This window comes from Physcomitrium patens, chromosome 5 (genome assembly GCF_059467195.1).
Source record: "Physcomitrium patens ecotype Gransden chromosome 5, ASM5946719v1, whole genome shotgun sequence".
In the NCBI taxonomy this organism is placed as follows: Eukaryota; Viridiplantae; Streptophyta; class Bryopsida; order Funariales; family Funariaceae; genus Physcomitrium; species Physcomitrium patens.
Window position 1 is genome coordinate 7,610,680 of NC_143414.1, and position 21,036 is coordinate 7,631,715.

General features: G+C 37.7%; 3 protein-coding genes across 12 annotated transcripts; 2 read left to right on the top strand and 1 right to left on the bottom strand.

The window, feature by feature from the left end:
* On the bottom strand, window positions 1-5,887 carry LOC112282570 (uncharacterized). Of its 6 annotated transcripts, none has more exons than XM_073534289.2 (11): window positions 4,299-5,887; window positions 3,943-4,070; window positions 3,666-3,806; window positions 3,245-3,331; window positions 2,902-3,055; window positions 2,662-2,721; window positions 2,128-2,556; window positions 1,609-1,904; window positions 1,011-1,140; window positions 461-833; window positions 1-298 (listed from the first exon to the last, which is right to left on the bottom strand). In XM_073534289.2, the coding sequence occupies exons 1-11, from the start codon at window positions 5,085-5,087 to the stop codon at window positions 171-173; spliced, it is 2,715 nt and encodes a 904-aa protein (XP_073390390.1). In that variant the 5' UTR covers window positions 5,088-5,887; the 3' UTR covers window positions 1-170. The 6 variants fall into 6 exon arrangements, with proteins under 6 accessions (XP_073390390.1, XP_073390391.1, XP_024376090.1 ...); XM_073534290.2 differs by having other exon boundaries at window positions 3,666-3,768; window positions 4,299-5,655; XM_024520322.3 differs by having other exon boundaries at window positions 3,666-3,809; window positions 4,299-5,224.
* Window positions 5,888-6,117: 230 nt separating this feature from the next.
* LOC112282571 (chromophore lyase CRL, chloroplastic) lies at window positions 6,118-9,495 on the top strand. 3 transcript variants are annotated; one of them, XM_024520329.3, is made up of 11 exons: window positions 6,162-6,305; window positions 6,444-7,027; window positions 7,239-7,288; window positions 7,524-7,584; window positions 7,765-7,800; window positions 7,957-8,007; window positions 8,110-8,202; window positions 8,396-8,500; window positions 8,826-8,918; window positions 9,030-9,170; window positions 9,322-9,495. In XM_024520329.3, the coding sequence occupies exons 2-10, from the start codon at window positions 6,629-6,631 to the stop codon at window positions 9,168-9,170; spliced, it is 1,029 nt and encodes a 342-aa protein (XP_024376097.1). In that variant the 5' UTR covers window positions 6,162-6,305; window positions 6,444-6,628; the 3' UTR covers window positions 9,322-9,495. The 3 variants fall into 3 exon arrangements, with proteins under 3 accessions (XP_090106510.1, XP_090106509.1, XP_024376097.1); XM_090250384.1 differs by having other exon boundaries at window positions 6,118-6,248; window positions 9,030-9,495; XM_090250383.1 differs by having other exon boundaries at window positions 6,131-6,305; window positions 9,030-9,495.
* Window positions 9,496-11,149: 1,654 nt separating this feature from the next.
* LOC112282998 (uncharacterized) lies at window positions 11,150-14,285 on the top strand. 3 transcript variants are annotated; one of them, XR_002969995.3, is made up of 5 exons: window positions 11,150-11,874; window positions 12,155-13,154; window positions 13,369-13,445; window positions 13,615-13,767; window positions 14,041-14,285. XR_002969995.3 is itself a non-coding variant. In XM_024521278.3 (5 exons), the coding sequence occupies exons 1-5, from the start codon at window positions 11,647-11,649 to the stop codon at window positions 14,192-14,194; spliced, it is 1,608 nt and encodes a 535-aa protein (XP_024377046.1). In that variant the 5' UTR covers window positions 11,244-11,646; the 3' UTR covers window positions 14,195-14,285. The 3 variants fall into 3 exon arrangements, 1 of the variants encoding a protein (XP_024377046.1); XM_024521278.3 differs by having other exon boundaries at window positions 11,244-11,874; window positions 12,155-13,150; XR_012217451.2 differs by having other exon boundaries at window positions 11,387-11,874; window positions 12,155-13,150; window positions 13,359-13,445.
* The last annotated feature ends 6,751 nt before the right edge of the window (window positions 14,286-21,036 follow it).

Genomic DNA, 21,036 nt, shown 5'->3' on the forward strand with positions numbered 1-21,036 from the left:
ACTGTTTTATAAACATGCTTTCTTAAAGCTTTAACCATGTATTTCATAAAAAAACTTTACATAGAGATATCTAACGTTGAATCAAGTTCACATCACAGGCAAGCACTGCAGACAGGGACACTAATGTAATCACATGTTTTCAATCAATCAATCAGTACAAGACACAGCAACTATTCCTCCCTTTTCATAATCTGGTAACGACTCTTATTCCTCTTGGTTGTCGTTGTCGGAGTCGGTATGTTGCCAGCAGAGCCTCTTTTCTCTTTTACACGTGCTCCTTCCGCTGTCGCCTTCCACTCTGTTCAATAATCGGAGTCGTCACTTCGACACAAAATAGGATACATGGAAAGCATATGAACTGTATGCACAAGTGGCCAGAAATATAGTATACATAAAGTAATGCAGGTTATGACATATCGGGTTTTGTAGCAGCAACTCATAAGGATATGGTTATCTGTACCTGGTGGAAATATTCGCTCCACGGCTCTCGTCAATTCGCCCGGTCGCCTCTCAACATTCATCAGAGAGCGTTGCCATTGCTTGGCAGTTGCCAAATCAATGCACATACCTTGGTCTACCATTTCGGAAGTCACTTGTAGCACACCATTCCTTACTGTCTCACGAGCAATTGCTGCCTTCGAAAGAAGTGAGGTCACAATGCAATAGTAAAGTGGTTTATCAGGTATTAATCCAGCAGCTTTCATTTCATCGTAGCAAATCAGTGCTTTCTCTGGATGGGATACAGATGTCCATCCATGTATGAGAATTGTGTAGGTTTGCAGGTTCGGTTGTAGATCTTGCTGTTTCATCTCCTCGATGGTTTCAGTTGCTTTCTGCACAAAACCCATTCCCACATGTTGATATATCAAGAATTCGTTCTACGCAATATTTACGGATATCACATGGAATGGATTATGCGCCTATGTTCGTTGAATCAGCCACAGGTTTATCCAAAGAAATGTCTCCAGATAAGACACTAAATCAAAGTTATAAAGTCTTAAAGTCAATACCTGCATGTCCCCTGCCTTGCAACATGCATTGACAAAGGAAGTATAAGAATGAATATCAGGGGTGAAGCCCTCTTGACGCATCTTTTGCATTATACCATATGCCTCCCACATGTCTCCTCTCTGAGCCCACCTGAAAATATCCAACTCCTGTGAAAACCAGCTACTAAAATTTTCACCTCGTAACACATCCAACAGAAAATAGAGATTTTACTACCTCATACCAGCGTTGGCATGATTGAACATGAATGAGCACATAAATTTACAAGATATCGTGCTGGTAAACACAATCAAAATATGATATTGCTACATGAGAGAAACAGCTTGACAAACTAACCAACGACGATCTTAACTGCAACCCAAAATTTCTTCAAAATTACTCAAAAGAGAATGATTTCAAAGTAGACACACTGACATAATGTGAAGGAGTAGTAAAAGCTAGAGACCTACGATATCGAAAAGCATATGCCAGCGACTCTGCCGTCCTGACCAGACATCCTTCTTTTCAACATACGCTGTGGATACAGAGAGGAATATGCAGTGCAATCCTCAGAATGCTTCATATATAAGCTTTAGCACAGTGCAAGAGAAAATATCATACCCATCAAGCAGAGTGTTGAAGATGTAATTGTTCATTGGGACACCTGCAAAAGCCATCTCTTCAGTAACTGCAATAGCGTTCTGCATACGTCCTGCCTTACAACAGGCCTTCAAAAGAGAGGCATATGAAATAATGGGTGGTTTTTGCGTTATTTCGTTGACGCGCTTCAAACACTTGAAAGCCAGTCCAATCTCTCCTATGCTGGCAAACCCCTGCATAAGGGTAGTGTAACTGCGGAAATTAGGCTGAACTCCAGCCAACTCCATTTCATCAATGACAGATGCAGCTCTATCGATCTGTGTTGCAGAGTACCATCTTGACGATTAGGAGCAATTCCAACATGTCCTCAGATCATCAAATTTTACTGTTTGCTCATCTTAAATCAATAAAATTACACCAGTTCTTTTGAAGATCACTGTGATGCGAGATGCTTGTACTCGCACCACAACAGTTGTGTGCATGATAATTCATGAAAATAAATCCCGCATGTTGTGGTTTGACGACTAGGTAATGACAAACCTGGCCTAACTGAACAAGATTGTGCATGATGACATTGTATGTAGTTGCATTTGGGCGGCAACCAGCCAACTTCATTTCTGAAACTGTTTTATATGCCATCCGCACATCTCCGGTTTTCATGAAGCCATCAATAATGGTAATGTATGTTTGAATTGTAGGTGAGCAACCCCTTGTTTTCATGCGGCCAAGCAGCTGTATAGCTCGAGTCATCTGTCGACTTTTGCAAAAGGCTTTTAACAGAATGTTATATGTGACCCAGTCTGGTTCAATGCCTGCTTCTGACATGTCTTCAAAGACAGAAAACGCATTTGCAAAATCACCCAGCTGAACGTATCCATCAACAAGCATTGAATAAGTGTTGCGATTAAGTGTGATGCCTTGAGCCTTCATTTCTTTGCAGAACTCCAATGCTTTCATCATCTTCCCAAGCTGCAGTGTCCACAGTTAAAGATAGAATTAGGAAATAAAATTAATTCACTGCATTAAGCTACTTCCACGATATGATAAAGAATTTCATCATGGATGCACATGTACCTTCGTATACAGATTTATGAGACAACCATAGGTGACTGCGGTTGGAGACAAGCCGGTGTCCTGAAATTAAAAAGAACATGTGAGCATGATACATATTTGAAACAAAATCTGGACAAAATGGTAAGAGAATTTAAACCCAACGATTTAAACACACAAGAGTATCAAATTCAAATGAAGTAACCAACAGTAATATACATTTATTCTTTCAAGTCCACTTTTACCAAAGGTCACGATCCTTGCCTTCAACTTGTGGAAGACATTCAAGCACTGAGCCTCAATATGACAACGGGCATAACCATCCATCAATATATTGTAAAGACCAAGTGTTGCCTCCAATCCCTGTTCCTCCATGTCTGCCACTAAGGCTTCTGCCCGCTCCATGTTGCCTGCTTTGCTGTAGTTCCCCAGAAAAATTGGTGTGTTATGCCAAGTGCATCCAATGTTGCATAACAGGCATGAAACTCCAATGAAAATCCAATGAAAGAACACACAAACAATATGAACGATCTGAATAATTATCAACTGCCGGATCAATAAGAGAGGAATTGGAAAAATTAAGGATAAAAGCACTCAGAAACTTTACCAGTAGGCATGAATGATGCTGCTGTAAATGGCAACATTGTGGTTCCAGTTTTCACTCACTGATCTTTGGAACCACTTCTCTGCAGCTCTTCCACATGCCACAGGTTTGTAAATGTAAGAAATTTTACACTTGTTTATGTGACTTGTCACTTTTTTGAAAACCTAGGCTTCGATGATAGTAATGAAACACAGACATATGATTTTAGAAAATTTACAAACTTATTGGAAAGTACAATAACCACAGAATGTACTGTGAAGGAAATAACAGCTTAAGCAAGGAAATGCCATAATGAAATCCCGAAAATAGAATCATATGAAATTTGTATATTCCAATAACCCAAAGACACTTACGATTAGTGCACCAGTAAACTGCACAAAAAAATATGCTACTGCATTATGTGCTGTAAGGCAGAGACACTTACTCAACGTTTCCTGAACTTCCGTACCCTGATATAATCGCACTGAAAGTGGCTGCATTTGGGAAAATACCCTCGATTTCCATTTCCTCAACACAAGAAACCGCTCCTTGCAAATTTTGAGCCATTATGTATGCACGTATCAAGCTGCTTTTCACATATCTCCGGTTCATTATGAAAGAAGCTATGGGATCCTGTGATATGAACCTGAGATACAGAAGCGGAAGTAATCTAGTGCATTATGATAACTCTTTAGAATACAAAAGTTGTGATGTAGACTTACTTGTTGTAAGCATGGACACTTGAATCAATGCCTGCAGCACGCATTTTCTCAAATGTAACGCGCGCACCACGCTTATCCCCACGCTTTCCATAGTAATGTATTAGCAATGCATAATCTCGTTCCACTGCCTTTACAACAATTTATCAGCGTTTCAGTATAAATAGTGAGCGCAATTTAGTGGATGCTGTTAGACAATAAAAGTTTCAAAATTTTAAAAATGGAATAGGTCCAGATTAGGTCTCAAACCTGAATTAAAGACAAGAGCACAGTCTTGAACCCTCTATTTGTTAGTTAAGTGTTCCTATATCATGCAGAAAAGTACCAAATCAGATGATACTAGAAATTCGGACGCTAACCTTATCAATTCTCTTGAAAGCATTGACCACCTTCCGCACTTCTTTAGGTTGCTCCTCAATTAATTTCTTAAAAGTATTGGACGCTTTCTCTTTCTCGTGGGGCTGCCAGCTCCGATAGTCAACCTTAACTCGAAGAAGTTTTCCATAGAATTCTGCACCATCCAGTTCAACAGCTCGCATAGCTGCACTGTGCGGATCAGGGCCTCCAAAAAACAAAAAACAATAACCTCTTTTCTTCTTCTGTGGGTCGGAATTGTTTCGTACTAAGAAGATGTCTTGCACGGGCCCACATTTTGAAAAAAACTCTTGAACAGCCTCCTTCTTGACGTAGTGAGGTAAATTGCCTACGAAGATCTTTCCTAAGTGTACATCTGAACGGACGCTAAGCGATGGTACTTCCTCAGAGACATTTAACAAAGACAATTCTGTGGATTTATGTCGGAAAGGACCTGGGCTTGCAGAATTTCCAGATGTAAAATCAGATGTATTGGCAACGGAGCAGCACACGTAGGGGTAGGCTTGCAACTGCGTGAAATGTTCTCTCTGAGGGTTGAGAGTATAAAAATTGCGCCTGTAAATTCTTTGCTTTAAATTAAGTCTAAACTTGCAAGAGTCTCGTAAGGAAAGGACACTACATTCGAAGGTTTTAAAACCAAGGCTCCCTGTTGCAACCAAAACAGAATCAATCCAGCAAAATGGTTGCAGTAATTTCAAGCTGGAGGTCTGACTGCGTGACACGATAAGAGATTCCGGTTCAAGCAATGAGAGAGGTGTGAAAGAAAGCCTCATATTGCTGCCACGTTACAGTGGAGTCCTTTCAAATGTCCCCAAGTCCGCTTTCATGCGCGTAATTAAAACATTCAAATGAGTGGAGTAAAGGGGTTACAGAAACCACGAAAGGCTCTTCTCTAATCAAGTCTACTCCGAAACAGTTCGAGTATACTGCATTGAGCTACATTCGGGCAATCTCACAACCCACAAATTGCCAAAAGCGCACCAACTCCTCCGAAATGTTTCCGGATCACCCAATTCAAACCAACGTCCCTCCACGGACTTTGTGAACCCTAATTGCGCCCAGCAACAGTGCAGCATTTGCACCCTCAAACATCGTTGCCCGGGAGATCATTCGGGCAAAAACTAAACCTACACCGCTTACACTACAATCGTCACACCAAGGGACACGTTGAAGTTATATAAATTGGCACGAATGTGCACATGCTAAACCCACAAACTGGAAGTTCGCGATACTTTGGGCTTATCCTCGTCACAGTTGGCGGCTGTACACTCTCCATCCATCTACACGAGGCTAGCTAGACAATCGCTGAGCAAGAAACCCCTTAATCAATTTATGGACTCATCTCGGACTCCAGAACATCTTCGATCGTTTCGGTCTTCATTAAAGCATTCACGGCACGTGACCGCCCTCTACATTATTCCATGGAGGTGCTGCTACAGAGAGACGAGAACTTTTCATCCGCAGTCTCAAACTGCTTCATGAGTGTACAGGGTTGTTGATCGAAGTCAACAGGAGCGGAAATGTGCTTGTTATTGATGAGAACAGAGACTTAACTAACCAAGCGTGCTTAAGAGAATTGCGGGGACAGCCATCAATAGCTCTCCAACAAGCACTTATGAATGAGAATGTTGTCACCGTGGGTTGCAGAAAGGAATTAACTCATTGATCGACCGAAAAGGACACTACTGAATTGACAGAACTGATAACGTAGGTAAAAAATCGACCTCTACCGTTCAAAGCTAGCCACGTGGAATCCAAAGCTGGATGAACGATGAGGTTTGTGCTGCAACAGCAACGCCAGGACAAATTCTTCTTCAGATGGCTTACAGAAGTACAATCGTTTGAATTTCTTGTGTGGGGTGTTGCGGGCCATCGACATGAATTGTTTGTTCTGATGGCGCGCGCGAATTGGCTGATTCATAACAGAGCTATTTGTAAGCGCGATTAGGCGGTGGAGCTGCTTTTGAATGCGTTGGTGCTGTGCATATTGGGTGCGGTTCAGTTGGGTTTAAGTAACACGAATGTTGCTTGGATTTTCTTGTGGTTGTTAAATTTGGATAGTCGATTTGCAATAGCAAGTGTTTGTTTCTTGGATGGGTACTCAGTATCTATGGAATGGGGATGGTCAGAGTGAATAATTAATTCGGGAAGCTCGGGAGGTGTACGATGGAGGATGTTAGCTCAACGGTACGCGTTGGAGTGTAGGGTTATCGCAAACAATTGTGTGTAAATGCGGTAGAAGCGGCAGTTCTCAAGTCTTCGAAGTTCAGAGAAGAAGGATTTATTGGTGACTTCCGGAAGGCAATGTGAAAAAATGGAACCGTCAATCTCGTCGCCAAATTCCTCGCTGCCTGTGTCGCGGAGCAGCTCTGGGAGCTTTGATGCTAGTTCTATTGTTTTAAGAGAATTGGGTTATGGGTCGCGCAGTGTGGCTGGGGCCAGTGATCCCGGTGGAAGCTTCCGTTTAGGTGAGAGCTTTAATCCAGGTGGGAGTTATAATGTAAATGAAATTCGTAAAGGAAACGGGAACTATAATGCAAACAGAGGCGGGAGCGGGAATGGTGGAGGTGGCGGTGGTGGGAGAATGGTGCGAGGTTTAGTAGTCAAAGCTGCGTGTCTCATAGGAGGAGCTTTTCTTCTTCGCAAGTTGACCAAGACTACAACTCGTTGGGATCATGCTCGGATGGTTGTCCAAGCCCTAAGCGGCGAAAAGGTGAGTAGCACACTTGTATTGCTGCAGCTCATTCATGTGCAAAATTTAAACGTCAATTGCAGAAGATAATTACAGCAAGCAACAGAGCTGTGTTGCATTCTATGGTTGGATCTTCAACAAACTTTTGGATATCTACTAATTTCTTACCTTTCCATCCATGTTCCTTGATTCATGGCGCATGATTTTACTCACTCGTCACCTTCAATTGCAGTTTTCCACCGAGCAAGCAGCCCGAGATCCAATGACTTATTTCAATCTCAGGTATTGTGCAGCTCCCAAGAGCGAACATGCTCTAGTTCGTATTTGCGGAGAGTACTGGACGTTTCTCAACCGCTAGAAATTATGTCTAAGCATGGTCAGCGTTGTTCCCGCATTATAGCATGCAAATGATATATGAAGTGAATTGGTTTTGCAACTTCGATCTAAATTGGAGAGTTTTTAGCTCTAGGGCGCCTTTGAGCTACCGAAGCCTAATCAATTTGCAATGTTAGAGCAGATTTCTCACTTGTCCAGCGACCGTGTTAGCAGATGGAGCTCACGTCATGTATTTCGAGCAGGTAGGAAGCTATTATTTCAATCCGTATCCAGAAGAGTTTCTGTTTTATCATTTTGTTGAAGATTATTTTTCTGATAGGTAACGTCTACTATGTGAAATGCACTTGAGTGGAAAGAGTGTTTATTGTAGTGCTGCTTTTTGGAGCTATTGACACGTTTGTAATTGTGTGCTACAACTACAGGCTTTTTGGAGAACCCCAGAAAGGCCGTATCGTCAGGTAAAGCAAATGTTTTTCATCACTGGATTTTTGATACAACAGCGCAGATTGTTTGCTTCAAAGTGTTCAGTAAGTGTTCAGTAACTGATGGTCATGATGCTAAGGATGGTGGACAGCGATCCACCTCTAATAGTTTGTTCTGGTGGTTTTACGCAGAGATTCTACAATGTAAAGCCTTGTCCAAAGGAAATGAAGTGTGATGTGGAGGTCAGTTATTTTGCCGCATTCTTTTTCCCTGTTCTTTCCGAGCCTAATCTTTTGCCTCATTTATAGTGTTGCAATACTTATCTGTATGAATTGGAAATGCAGGTTGGTTCATATGCTGTGCGAGATATTGAGGATTACAGAAACTTTTGTGATCGTCCCAAAGATCAAAGGCCTCAACCTGATGAAGTGCTCAAGGTAGAGATATATATACAGTTCACGACTACGTCTCGAGTGACGAATATCTCCTTGTAATATGTCCTTTTTGTGTACATTATTGATTCCCTGTTCAGATGTTTGTAGTCATGGGTTCTTACGTTGGGTGTTTAAGTGGATGTGACTCTTGGTCAGTACTGAAATAGCTAGCTCAATGTTTACGTGCAAATTTCAGGATGTGGCGGAGCATCTCAACACGGTCTATCTTTCTGCTTGTGAACGAGGACGGCGTTGTTTGTATGAGGGGTCCACTCCACCAGAAGGCTTTCCTAATTCCTGGGTGCGTGACACTTTCTGTCACTGTTTGAATCATTTCGCAACAGAACACTGACATATTACTTATTCCTTTCGGTGAAGTATAGTCAAGGATTTTCGTGAATTTTGAGTAGTTGTGTATGTACACGTTTTTTTTAACTCATAATAGTATTCATTGTTCATAAGTGATGAATTGGAAAGATGTACAGGTAGCATGTGGCTCTGTAGTCAGTTATTTATATTTGACGTCTATAACAATATAATGCAAGGTGTTGAGAAGCTTATTTCTTGTCGAACAATTCTGCCGCCGGTCAGTTCCTGTACATTTCTGATCTCTTGAAGTGTTGCAGAATGGAGCGTCCAGATGCACCTCAGAGCTCACCATTTACAAGAACGGAGAAGTTCATTGTTGGGACCGTGCTTACGACAATGAGGGCAATCAGGTACATCGACATTTGAAGTTAGAAGTTATATGATGTGTTCAGCGCAAATGTCAACTTCAACTTGCACCTGGAACTTCCTTTCATTCTCACTGGCGCATGATTCCTTTGTAGGTTTGGGGAGTAAGACAAGGGCCTTACGAATTCAAGCCCGCCACTCAATCAAGTTCAGTCGGATCACAAACGAAGTCTAACATTTCCAGTTATTTTACCTCCAAGAAAATGGAAGATACAGCTTCTGCTACCATGCATTAAGTATGCTTCCGAGCTATTTAATTGAGCAAAGTTGTGTGTGTAACAGAAATGCATTTTCTCCTGTATATGTGCTCTGTTCAGTCTGAATTGCTGATAGATTCCAGTCTAGTCTAGGATTTCGACATTGCTTCTAAAACATCTTCTTGGACAGATTGTTCTCTGTTGCCATGTCGTTAAGCCGTCATGCCCCTGAAGTACGCTGACAAGAACAGAAAGTAACCCTCACAGTCACTATATTACTAGGTGCAGTGGATGCCTGTGGGCTTGTACGGTTTTCCTTTTATGTACACAAATCTTCAGTACAGAGTGGTTTTTTAGACTTGCATTCAAGCATCCAGGCTAATTTTGTACCACATGAAGGGCTTTATGGTAGCTTGAAATCTGGAGCTTTGAAGATTAGTAGATTAGAAGAAAATGAAGTTGGAAACTCATTTTTTTGTTCAGATAGACTTGAAATTTTCACCGAAGTATCGTAAAAATCTACCACTTTTGTGAAAAGCGCCAGTTGGGTAAGAATTGCAAATAACTGTTGAGTTAATCCAGTTAATCAACTGCATCGGTGCTGTCATAATTTCAGTATTTGCCATCCTCAATGATTCCATAACCACTTCTATCTCATGATCACCACTAAGCCACTTTCTCATTTATGTCATGTATTCATATTCAAATCTCAAGGGACTTAAAAAATTTAGCAATCCTGCATCTACACAAATGATAAAAAATAATTTTTGGCAATCATTCTCTAATACTAGTTATAGTATGCAAACAGTTCTTGACTACCCATATGGTGATCCATGGAAATGGAGGTAGATAAGCACTCCTTCCAATGAAACTTAAGACAAAAAATGTACAATCTGTAAGATGTGATCAAGGTTTCTACATTATATAAGTTTTAGCGTATCACATATCATACATTAAATCATAAATACAAAGCATTTTCGATTGAAGGGCAACATCATGGTTTTAATTCAAATGTGTTGTTAGTTTGATTAAAGAAAATGTGACAAATAAAAACTACATGTATACATACATACGTATATAAATAATTGATGACATTGTTTCATGTTATTATTGCAAATTTCTGATACCTTAATCATCCAAAAAATCATTCATAACGACTTCTCCTTGCTGCTGGGAAAAAAAAAAAAAATACAAAAAATACAAAAAATTCAAATGAAAGAAATCCAAGTTACTTTAATTATTGTGACATAGCCAAATTTCAAAATTGTCATTGGCTTTTGAAGACTTTTATTTGTATCTATTGTACATATCAAGTAGAACTTTTGATACAAAACTAAATCTCATTTTTTTTTTCATTTAAAATTTTGTAAGCATGATAATATATTTTTTAAAAAATAAAAATAAAAATAAAAATCTGTAAATGTTGATCTCTCTTTTAATGATGACATGGCATATAATCCTTTCATTAAGGTACTTGTGAAGTTGATGATTTTGACAAGTATAGGACCTTTTTAAGAGCCTTGCAAAAAAAAATTGATTGTTTTTTTTTTTTTTCCATTGAAAAGTCATTAAAAAAATACACAATATTCATATGTTTCTATTAGTAGCATATTAATGTGAAAAATAATACAAGTAGTCTACCACCATTCTCTTAAGTATTATTTTTGCTTATAAAATTATCCTACGAGTCATAAGCTTCAGGGACAATTTAGTTTATATGCAATGCTTCTCATTATTCACTCCAGAATATAGTGAAATATAAAATAATAAAATAGGAAGAGAAATAAAGGTCCATGCACAGACAATCACATGGATGGATGATAAAGTCAAATGGATGATAAAATCGAACGGATGATAAAATATATGGATGACGAAAAGGTTCAACACAACACACAGAGTAAACCACGCGGTGGTGGGTACCTCAAGGGCATCACCGCGGCGCTTGGAGCCGGGAAGACCTCGTTCCCTCCGCCTCATCCTTGGCTAAGAATCGGAATGCTATCCCGGCGGATTTCTACCGCTTAGCCTTGAATTTCCGAGTTGTAGTACACCTGTAGGTTCTGAGGCACGTTTCTATGTGCGGAGTAGGGGGGGGGGGTGGGGGATGTGGGGTAGTGTATTATAGCCTGCTGGCAGCGCAATTCATGTGGTGAGTTGCGGGAACGGTGAATTTGCATAGGTCGGTTAACTGCTTATGAGGTGTGGGATTTTCGCCACTTCGGTGTGCAGAAGAAGGGACAGCAGTGGAATTGCTTCGCAGAGTGCACTTGTAGGATTGTAATGCAGCACTCTGCAGGGTCTTGAAAACTGTTTGTGGCACCTGGGTTGATGAGCTTGAGTTGTGGTTATCGTCGTAATCGAGGTGTGGTTTTCCGGGATTTGTGATGAATTCTACCCGAGTCTCACTCTTGCGTGGAATTTTTTAGAGCATCTACGCAATGCAATTGTAAAGTTGTGGGGTTTCGCGACCTTGACTTATGGTTTAGGGTTTAGGTGCTCTGTTTGTGCGTGAGGCATGTATTTCACGCGTTCACTCCGTTTGCAATTTTCAAGGGCCTACTCGTCAGTGGGAGGAGGGTCCGAGAATGCATACAAGATACTTGGACTCCAAAAGGATTGCAGTCCTGAGAAGGTTCGTGCAGCATTTCGGGAGCTAGCGAAAGCAACTCATCCGGACACGCAGCCTGGTCGTAGCGAGGCGTCCTCAAGTTCTCATTTTGTCCGAGTATTGGCTGCATATCAGGCACGTCTCTACACTTTTTTTTTTTTTTTTTTTTTTTTTTTTTTTTTTTCCCCTATCACAATTCATTCTGTGAATTGTTCTCATGTCCGCACGGTTGATCGTGCTCCTACATTCCTTATTAATCTCAGGTTAAACATGTGGCGACTCAAGAATTATTTGATGCTCGTATGGAGTAGTGTTGACAATTTCATTTAACTGGGGTCATTTCGCTCAAAGGTTCGAAGGCTTTGGGGTTTGCTCCAGTATGTAGATAGAGGATGCTGATGGTAATTTGCTGTAGATTCTCGCAGATCCCCGCAAAAGAGCACTTTACGACGCTCAACTGGCAGCGCGAGAGGAAGCCCAGAACAAGCAGGAATTTTATCAATGGCAGCGTTACCGGACGAGAGACCATTTCAAGAGAAGAAAATCTGTTGATCAACAAGTGGACCAATCTGAGGCAGAGGGAGACTCCGCAGATCACCATGCACGCGTCAATGAACCTGAAAGGCAGGAGTTTGTATGCCCAGAGACAGAAGTTGTTGAGTGGCTGAAGGGGTACCGCTCTGCTGTGACATCTGCTGTGCACCGGCGAGAAATAGGTGTTGGGGGCGGACTTATGGAAGGTGTGCGAGGGGAATTAGGATCTGCCTTGCGTAAAGCTTACCATGGTCCTCCAGTCTACGAAGAGAACGGAATACCCGTTTGTTTTGAAGCTGAGGAACGAGCTGAGCCGCATGTGGGAACAGACATTTTGCAGTTGGTTTCGGGGCACAATCTCTTTGGCTTTGTGCGTGCTCATCAGCAACCCACCTTGGAGGATTTCCAGTGTCGCGTTAGGGTGATTGATGGCACGACACGAGTTAATGCTTCCGAATTTAAAACGGAGCATTCACATGTTAATTTTTCTAATCATAATACTCTGGGGCATCAAGTACATAGTCATGCAATGCACAATGACAGAGAAGATACAGGGAACGAAGCTGTGGAATCAGAGTATGTGGATCTTGAGTTGCACTTATTTGGAAAGGTGGTTGCAAGAGCATCTAGGGTGCAGCCCAAGGTCGATGGTTGCAGTACGGATGGACTCAGGCCAACAGACTGCATTTACGTGTATTCCATTGCAGCTCAAGAAAACCTTAAAGCTTCTGAGGATAAAAGTCGGACTTTGAATTCAGCGCCAAACCTCTTAGGAACTATCCATGGGCTTGGTGACGTGAATCCTCGGCTGGTTTGCGCAGTGCATGGCCCTGACGGGAAGTTAACTCACAAGATTGTGCAACATCGTTCTCCACTGGTGGGTAAGGAGCCCTATGGTTTTGTTGCTCGGTAATCTGGTGTTTTGAGCAGTTCTGTAACTTGTGGAGTTTAATTCCACGGTTATGTTCAATTTCTGGTTAAGAATCAGGTAAACAGGATGTATATTGGCTTGAAGTATTGTTTTACATCCTGTTTCTCAATTACTGAGGATCATATCGATGTATAATGTGGGCTGAGATTTGCAGTTCTGTGCAGGTTAAGCATATGACGTGGTTCAAAGAAGGTGGAAGTTGTGAGTGCCGGTGTCGCCGAGCATCCTTGCTCCCGAGCAGGTTGAACTGCTTCCATTTAGTAAATATTCAAAATAGATGAACTTATTCAGTACGAATTTTTTCTGTCAATGGAATAAACAGCATGCAAAAACATAAAATTTCTGCTGTCAACTCCCTTTGCTACTCAACATTATGCTGCTTGCTGATAGTTTCTTGTGGTTGTCCTTAGGTATTGGATATTCGCACCTCGCTCTGCAACACATAATATTGGTGGGTGGTATATTGAATCTTGGAACACACAAGTCCGTCACGTGAAATATCACAGTGGAGAAAGTGGGGACAAATATGGTGTGATTTCATCAACTGATCAAGGGAATCTAAGGTCTTTTCACTCTTGTTAGTTTGTTTTTCAATCCATTTTCAGTAATCTTTTTGTTCTTAGTTATTGCGTTAGATATGCCAAGCTGTTTCATTCAGCTCACCAAAAACAGCATGGCCCGATTTCTGAGTTCAACACAATACTTGTAACCTTGAAACAATGGACAGTTGTAGCAGGTTGTGCGGGTGATCTAATACTCTAGGCAAAGTAATGTCAATGCCGACGTCGTGTAATCTCTTCATTTAGCACTGATAGAGAGTGGTTGGCTTTGGACAGCAAAATTGATCCAGCAATGTACATATTTGCTACGGCATACAAGACTTTAGATGAAGAGGCTGCTAAACGGCGCAAATTCTCGAAATTCATAGAGTTCAGCACTATGATTTCCACCGTCATGTTGTGGTGCAGATCCAAGTTTAAGGTGTCTTGAGAATCTGGAATATCCATCCCAACATTAACTCTTGAGGATGCTTATGTATTTGAGGTTGATATATTTGCAAACGTACACGTCTCACAAAGTATGATGTATTGCAGTAAGTGTTTTGAAATCTTTTGAGTTGGTGTAATTTTGCATTGAAACTCTTTTCTTGATTCTTTCAGCTTAGATTATGAAAGTCATCTTGAGTACATTTCTCAACTTAGGTCCATATGGCGAAGCAAAGCTTACTTGTGTGATGCCACGGATTTTATTGTGGGTTCGTCACCTATCTATTCTGATTAATCTACTGATGAGGTTATCATGGGTAGAGTATTCAGTTTAAATTCTGAACTAGTTCTGAAAATGCTTGGGGCATTCCTCAATGGACGTTTTTGGATAGTGGTTGAGGTCAAGTTCACTCTATTTGTTCACGGATAAATTATTGATCTATCCAAACTCTTCAACAAATTCCTTCTGGCTTTTCCTTCTCAGAAATATGGTAAAGGTGTTGGAGTATGAAACTCTTCTTGGAATTGTGTTGAATGTAATTGTGCTGACAAATTAAAATAATCATTTTTAGAAGTTTGATTAGAAATAGTTTAAAAGGGATTTAAACTTGTGAAAAGAGTTGGATGAAGCAGAAATACATGACAATTGTAAAGGTAAAGAAAATTGTCTTTTTTTAATCAAAATTACAAGGCTATAGAAGATCTTATGCATGAGTCCAAAAAAATCATTAATAAATCACATATGATTGAATGATGAAATTTTCTTTCGTATATATGTTCAATTTTGATTAAAATTAAGTTTTTAATACTTAAATTAGTTTTTATTAATTTGATTCTTAGCATGTGTCATGTTATAACTTTTGGTTTACATTACAATAATTTATACAAGCTTGTACATACTATTATAAAACTCTTCATAGATTCAATGTAGAAGATATTTAAAAACTATTGTTGATTTAAGATAGATTTTTTTTTTTTAGATAGGGCAAATTGTCAAGGATATGAATCTCGAAGAAAGAAAATCCTCAACACACTCCTATATCACTTGAAAGGAACTAGAAAGTCACTCAAAGTTGATATAATATAAAACTAGAATGGCTATTGTCAAAAACAAGAAGACTAGAAAGTCTTGAAATAAGACTATGGACTAGAAAGGCATTGATAAGAGTGAAGAAGGCTTTATTCTTGCCTCCATATATACTCTTTAACTGGGAGCTACATGGCAATATTCTATAGGACTTCCAACATGTGTTGACTTTACTAGCCACATGTTTTAACTTGTAAGAGAAGTTATCTATATATGTGCCACATAGTTAGCTTATTCTATAAGCTATTACATGGAGTTAACTTGTTCTACAAGCTACCAATATGTGGTTTACTTGTTGGCCAAGTTTCTATCCTATAAATACATCTAAAGTCAAAATTGCATCTATGAAGCTTCTAAGAAGCTAGTTTAGAAGACTTTATAAAATTAATCTATATTTACCTACTTTTACCTAATCATATAAGTAACTATTAGAATAAATGAATATGTCTATGATATTACCTCCCTTCTAGGGACGAGTTTTGTAAGGAGCAGTTATCATCTTTCATGGATCTTTGTAATTCTTCATCTTGATTTTGATGGATGTCGTTGATGAAAGGCATCAATTTTCTTTATTGCATTTGTAAGATTCTTTATTAGCTTCTATGTGAGTTTGCTAATATCATATCCATATTAATGAACAAGATATTCCAACCTATTTTGGCATCGATTTTAGTCTAAGACTTCTTCTAACTCGAAATCTTGATTATTATCCACTTTTATAGGAGGAGGTGATATTTGTCTTTTCCCCAAGATGTTTATTATCTTATATGACTCAAGAATAGACATGTGAAATATAAGGTAGATCTTCATAGACTCAACTAGATGTAATCAATAAGCAACATGATTGATTTCTTCACAAATAGGAAAAAGTTCCAGCCTACGATAGTCCAACTTATCACAAAGATGAATAGTCTTAATATTACGACAAAGTAATCATATCTTATCACCTACATTGAATTGTGATTGTTCTTTGCGATTGGCATCTGTGTTGGTCTTTTGTCGTTCTTGAGCTTCTTTTAATTATGTCTTTATTGTTGCATGTAGCTCTGACAAATGATTTGCTAAATCTTTTGGTGCAGGATTATCAACTTTTGAAAAGTCAAAAGTATCAAGTGGTGGATGATAACCATGATTGACAAAGAAAGTTGTTTCTTGAGTAGAATAATGTATCAAATTATTGTATGCAAACTGTGCCAATAGCAAAAGAGTTGTCTAATCATCTTAATGATAGTTGATGGTACACCTCAAATATTACTCCAAAACTTAATTCATCCATTCCGTTTGTCCATAAGTTTGAAGATGAAAAGTCTAAGAGAGCTTTATATCCACATTTAGAATCTTGAATAGGATTTTTCAAAATCTAAATACAAATTGAGTCTTCCTATCCGATATAATATCATTTGGCAATCCATGATAGCCATAGATATTGTCAATGAAAAGCTTAGCTGTTTCTTCACTTGAAATAGATTTAATACATGATACAAAATGTGCCATTTTGGTGAAGCGATCTATGATTACAAATATAGAGTCATATGAAATTGAACTTGAAAGATGTGTAATAAAATCTATAAAAATGGAAACCATGGTTGTTTGAGTATAAAGAAAGGTTGGAGAAGTCTATAAGACTGATGATGAGGAATTTTTGATCTTGAACAAATGTCACATGATTGGACAAAGTCTTTTACCACCTTTTACATTTGTAGCCACCATAAATCTTTGGATATAAGCTCCAAAGTCTTGTTGTATTCAAAATGTCCTACTGCTGGAAAATCATGATGTGCTTGAAAAATACGTAAACATGCTTCTTCTTTTAGAATATATACGCATCTTTTAAAATAGAATAGGTTATTTTTGAACTCGAACTTTGAAACATCATGAGACTTAGAAGAAAGATTCTTGATATCATGAATAAGAGGATTTGAGGACATAGTCGATTGAATTTGTTTGACATTCTTGAACTGAATCCACAATTGCAAAAAGTTCTTTGTCATAGATCTCATAGTTAACCTCGACTGCTAAAAGTTTCCTGGAATAAAAAGCTACTAGATGGAGTTTGTGACAATATTGCACATAAGGCAAATTTTAATGCATCTGTTTCCATAAAAAATGCTTTAGAAAAGTCGACTCGATACAAAGTTGGTGCAGAAATAAATTCTTTCTTTAAAGCAATAAACGGTGCTTTGGCTTCTTTATTCTACTTAAATTTGTCTTTACAAGTCAAATATGTAAGTAGAATTGTAATTTGAAAAAAGTTCTTGATAAAGATTCAATAATAATTGGTAAAATCCAAAAAGCATTGCACATCTTTCACTATTTTTGAGTTCTTCTAATCTATGATAGTTTGGACTTTCTTTGGATCTATAAAAAGGCCTTCATTGGAAATGATGTATTCCAAAAAGTCAACTTCAGTAGGGTGGAATACACACTTTTCTATCTTTGCATATAATCTTGCATCTCATAGTTTTTGTAACACACGATGAAAATGAACTTCATCTTCTTTTGTGTTCTTAGAATAGATTAAAATATCATCCAAATAATAGACAATAAAATCATGAATAAACTCATGAAAGACATCATTCATTAAATGTTGGAAAGAAGCTAGTATATTTGTGAATCCAAAAGACATGATATTATATTCAAAATGTCCATATCTAATTCAAAAAGTAGTCTTCTATTCACCTCCTTCTTTGATGCGGACCAAGTTAAATGCTCCTTATAGATCTATTTTTGTATAAATCTTTATTTGATTTAATTGATCAAAAAGTCCTGAAATCAAAGATAGATGATACTTATTTTTGATAGTGATCTTGTTAAGTCCTCAATAATCCATCTATCTGTAAAGATTCATCTTTTTTCTTCATAAATAAGATATGAGTGCCAGTTGGAGATTTAAAATAGCATATAAAGCTTTTAGCTAAATTCTCATCAATGTTCTCTTTGAGTGCAGCCAATTCATTTTGTGATAGGCTATACATTGATCCAAATGGTGGTTTAGTTCTTTCTTAAAGATCAATGGAACAATCTTAAAGACAATACTCTAGAAGAATATCTGCATTCTTGTTTTCAAAACCATCTTAGAAATCTTGATATTGATTAGGAATACTACTTGATATCTTTTTACTATCAACAATGGGCATGGCATATATAGCAAAAAATGGCCCTTCATTTGCAGCATGCATAGAATCTTTTGTATCTATTAATAAGAGTTTGGATATATTAGATTTATGGATTTCTACTTGCCCAGCAAGACCTTGGGCCAAAGTATAGAAATTCAGCATCGAGTCTATCTGAGGATTATATCTTTCTAATCATGATAATTTTAAAATGATTGAATTAAAAAAAAAACTTAATCACATTAAATATTACTAAATTATTGTGACTACTAGTTGATACTTCTAAATGAATAGTTTTGTGTGTGACATCCTTGGAAGATAATGAACATCCATCTATTATTTCTACATGCACAAGTTTAATTTTCTTAATTAAGAATATATCTTATTTTTTGACAAAGTCTTCATCTTTAAAACAAGGTAAGGCTCTTGAATCCAATAAAGCTAAAACTTTATGATTTTTTGGTCATAAACAGACTTCCATTATAAAATAAGATGAAGGACTAAAGAAGAGAATAAGACCTTTGCTAGATGTTGCACATGATTCTAGTCGCATGGTTCCTATTGTAGTTAGAGTAATTCATTTTGTCATACATTATCTTTTTTGGCAATTGTGTTTCTCATTTTGTAATTGTGTTGTTTTTTTGGATAATATTGAATATTATGTTTAGCTTCTCTACAATATAAGCATAAGTCCTTTTGATGTCTTCAATTCTTTTCCTATTCATTGAGAGATTTAAAATGTATTGTATCAATTTGCATTGATTCTGGCTTTAATAAATAAGTTTCTAAAAACTTAGGAGCTACTATCATTATTTGATTTGTTCTTTATTAGCCATAATTTTATTCTTGATGTCTTTCAAATAATCAATCGTCACATGCAATGGCTTTAGCAATAAATTGTTCCAAAGATTTTGTCTTTGGCATTGTCAGTAATAGTTCTTTGACATTATCCTTCAATCCATATCAAAATTGATTGATAAGGGCTTTGTCATTCTTTTCCACTTCATAAGTGAGGTTTTGGAATTTAGTAGCATATATGGTGGCTAACTGTGATCCTTGCCATAAAAATAAGAGCTTGGTCTCTATTACTCTTTTTTTATTACTTTTTCCAAATATGGATGTAAACACATCTAAGAATGAATTCAAATCATAAAAGAGTCACAAATCTTTTTCCATTAAAGATGAAAACCAAGAAAGAACACTTCCTAATAGAAGTACACTTATGAATCCTACTTGAATAAATGCATTGGAGTATTGAAAAGGGTGCAACCTAAAATAGAGCTTGACTTATTACAAAAATCCTCGAAATCTTGATCTTGTTCCATCAAACTTATTAGGCATACTAATCCTTATCTCCATCATACTGTCATCGACATATATTTACTATAATTTTTATCTAAGTGATATGAATAGGTAGAAGTAGGTAAAAATAGATTAATTTCATAATATCTTTTAGAAAAGCTTTCTAGAAGCTTCATAGATGTTGCTTTGACTTCACATGTGTTTATACTTGATTAATAGGTTAGAAACTTGGTCAACAACTTAACCACGTGCCATATATGTTGGTCCACTTATTTATTTGTTTTTATCAAATTCTTGTCCTTGACAAATTGACAAGAGTGTACTTACAATATCAGAGCTTTGTCTAATCTTAATTAAGAGTAGATTATTCCTTTCTCTTGAGTATTTTTTTTGTTCTCAAGTCCTCTCTTCTATTTGTCTTCAATGATATTAGACATCTTCTCTTTTCTAAGTATTATCATGACAAAACTTGCTGAAATGAAATGTGCAATGGCACAAATGCAAGAGTAATTGAGGGAGTTAATGCTTGCCATGCATCAACTCAATTTATCACCACAAGGAGCAACAAGATTCGCAAGAAGTGAAGATATAGAAATGATTCGAGCTACTTCAACATCTGCACCAAATCATGTCCCTTCTCCTATAGTGGAACATCCTTCTAGTGTTAGAGAACCAAAAATTGCCCTATCCGAGAAGTTAAATGGCACTAGATCAAAGTTTAGAGGATTTATCAATCAAATACAAATTGTGATTGAACTTCAAGTCCAAAGGTATTCAACTCCAGGATCCCAAGTTACATTCATTGATACGCTTTTTTAAGATTCAGCATTATCATGGTTTTCATCTTTTTTTGAATGACAAGATCCAATATTAGATAATCTGGATACTTTTTTGGCAGAGCTTTGATCCATGTATGGAGAACATGATATAATTCGTATTGCAACCAACAAGATCCGTATTTTATAACAAAGTAATTGATCAGTAACGTTGAATACTTCACAGTTTTGATAACTTGCAACTAATACCAAGTGGGATGATGCTGCACTTGTTAGCCAATTTTTCTACGGATTATAATATGAGGTAAAAAAATTAATACTCAACTTACCTAATCCTCAAACATTTAGTCAAGCAATTGACTTTGCTATGAAGTACGACTATCATCTTTTTGAATTTTGATCTGAGAACCATACAAGTGGATCTCAACATTACTATAATTCAATGGCAATACCAACATCTCTTCAACACATATATTTGGAAGTAAAAGATATGCAAATTGATGTGGTACATTTCAAACCTCTTACTGAGCAAGAAAAGACTTGTCGTCATTAAGAAGGATTGTGCTTA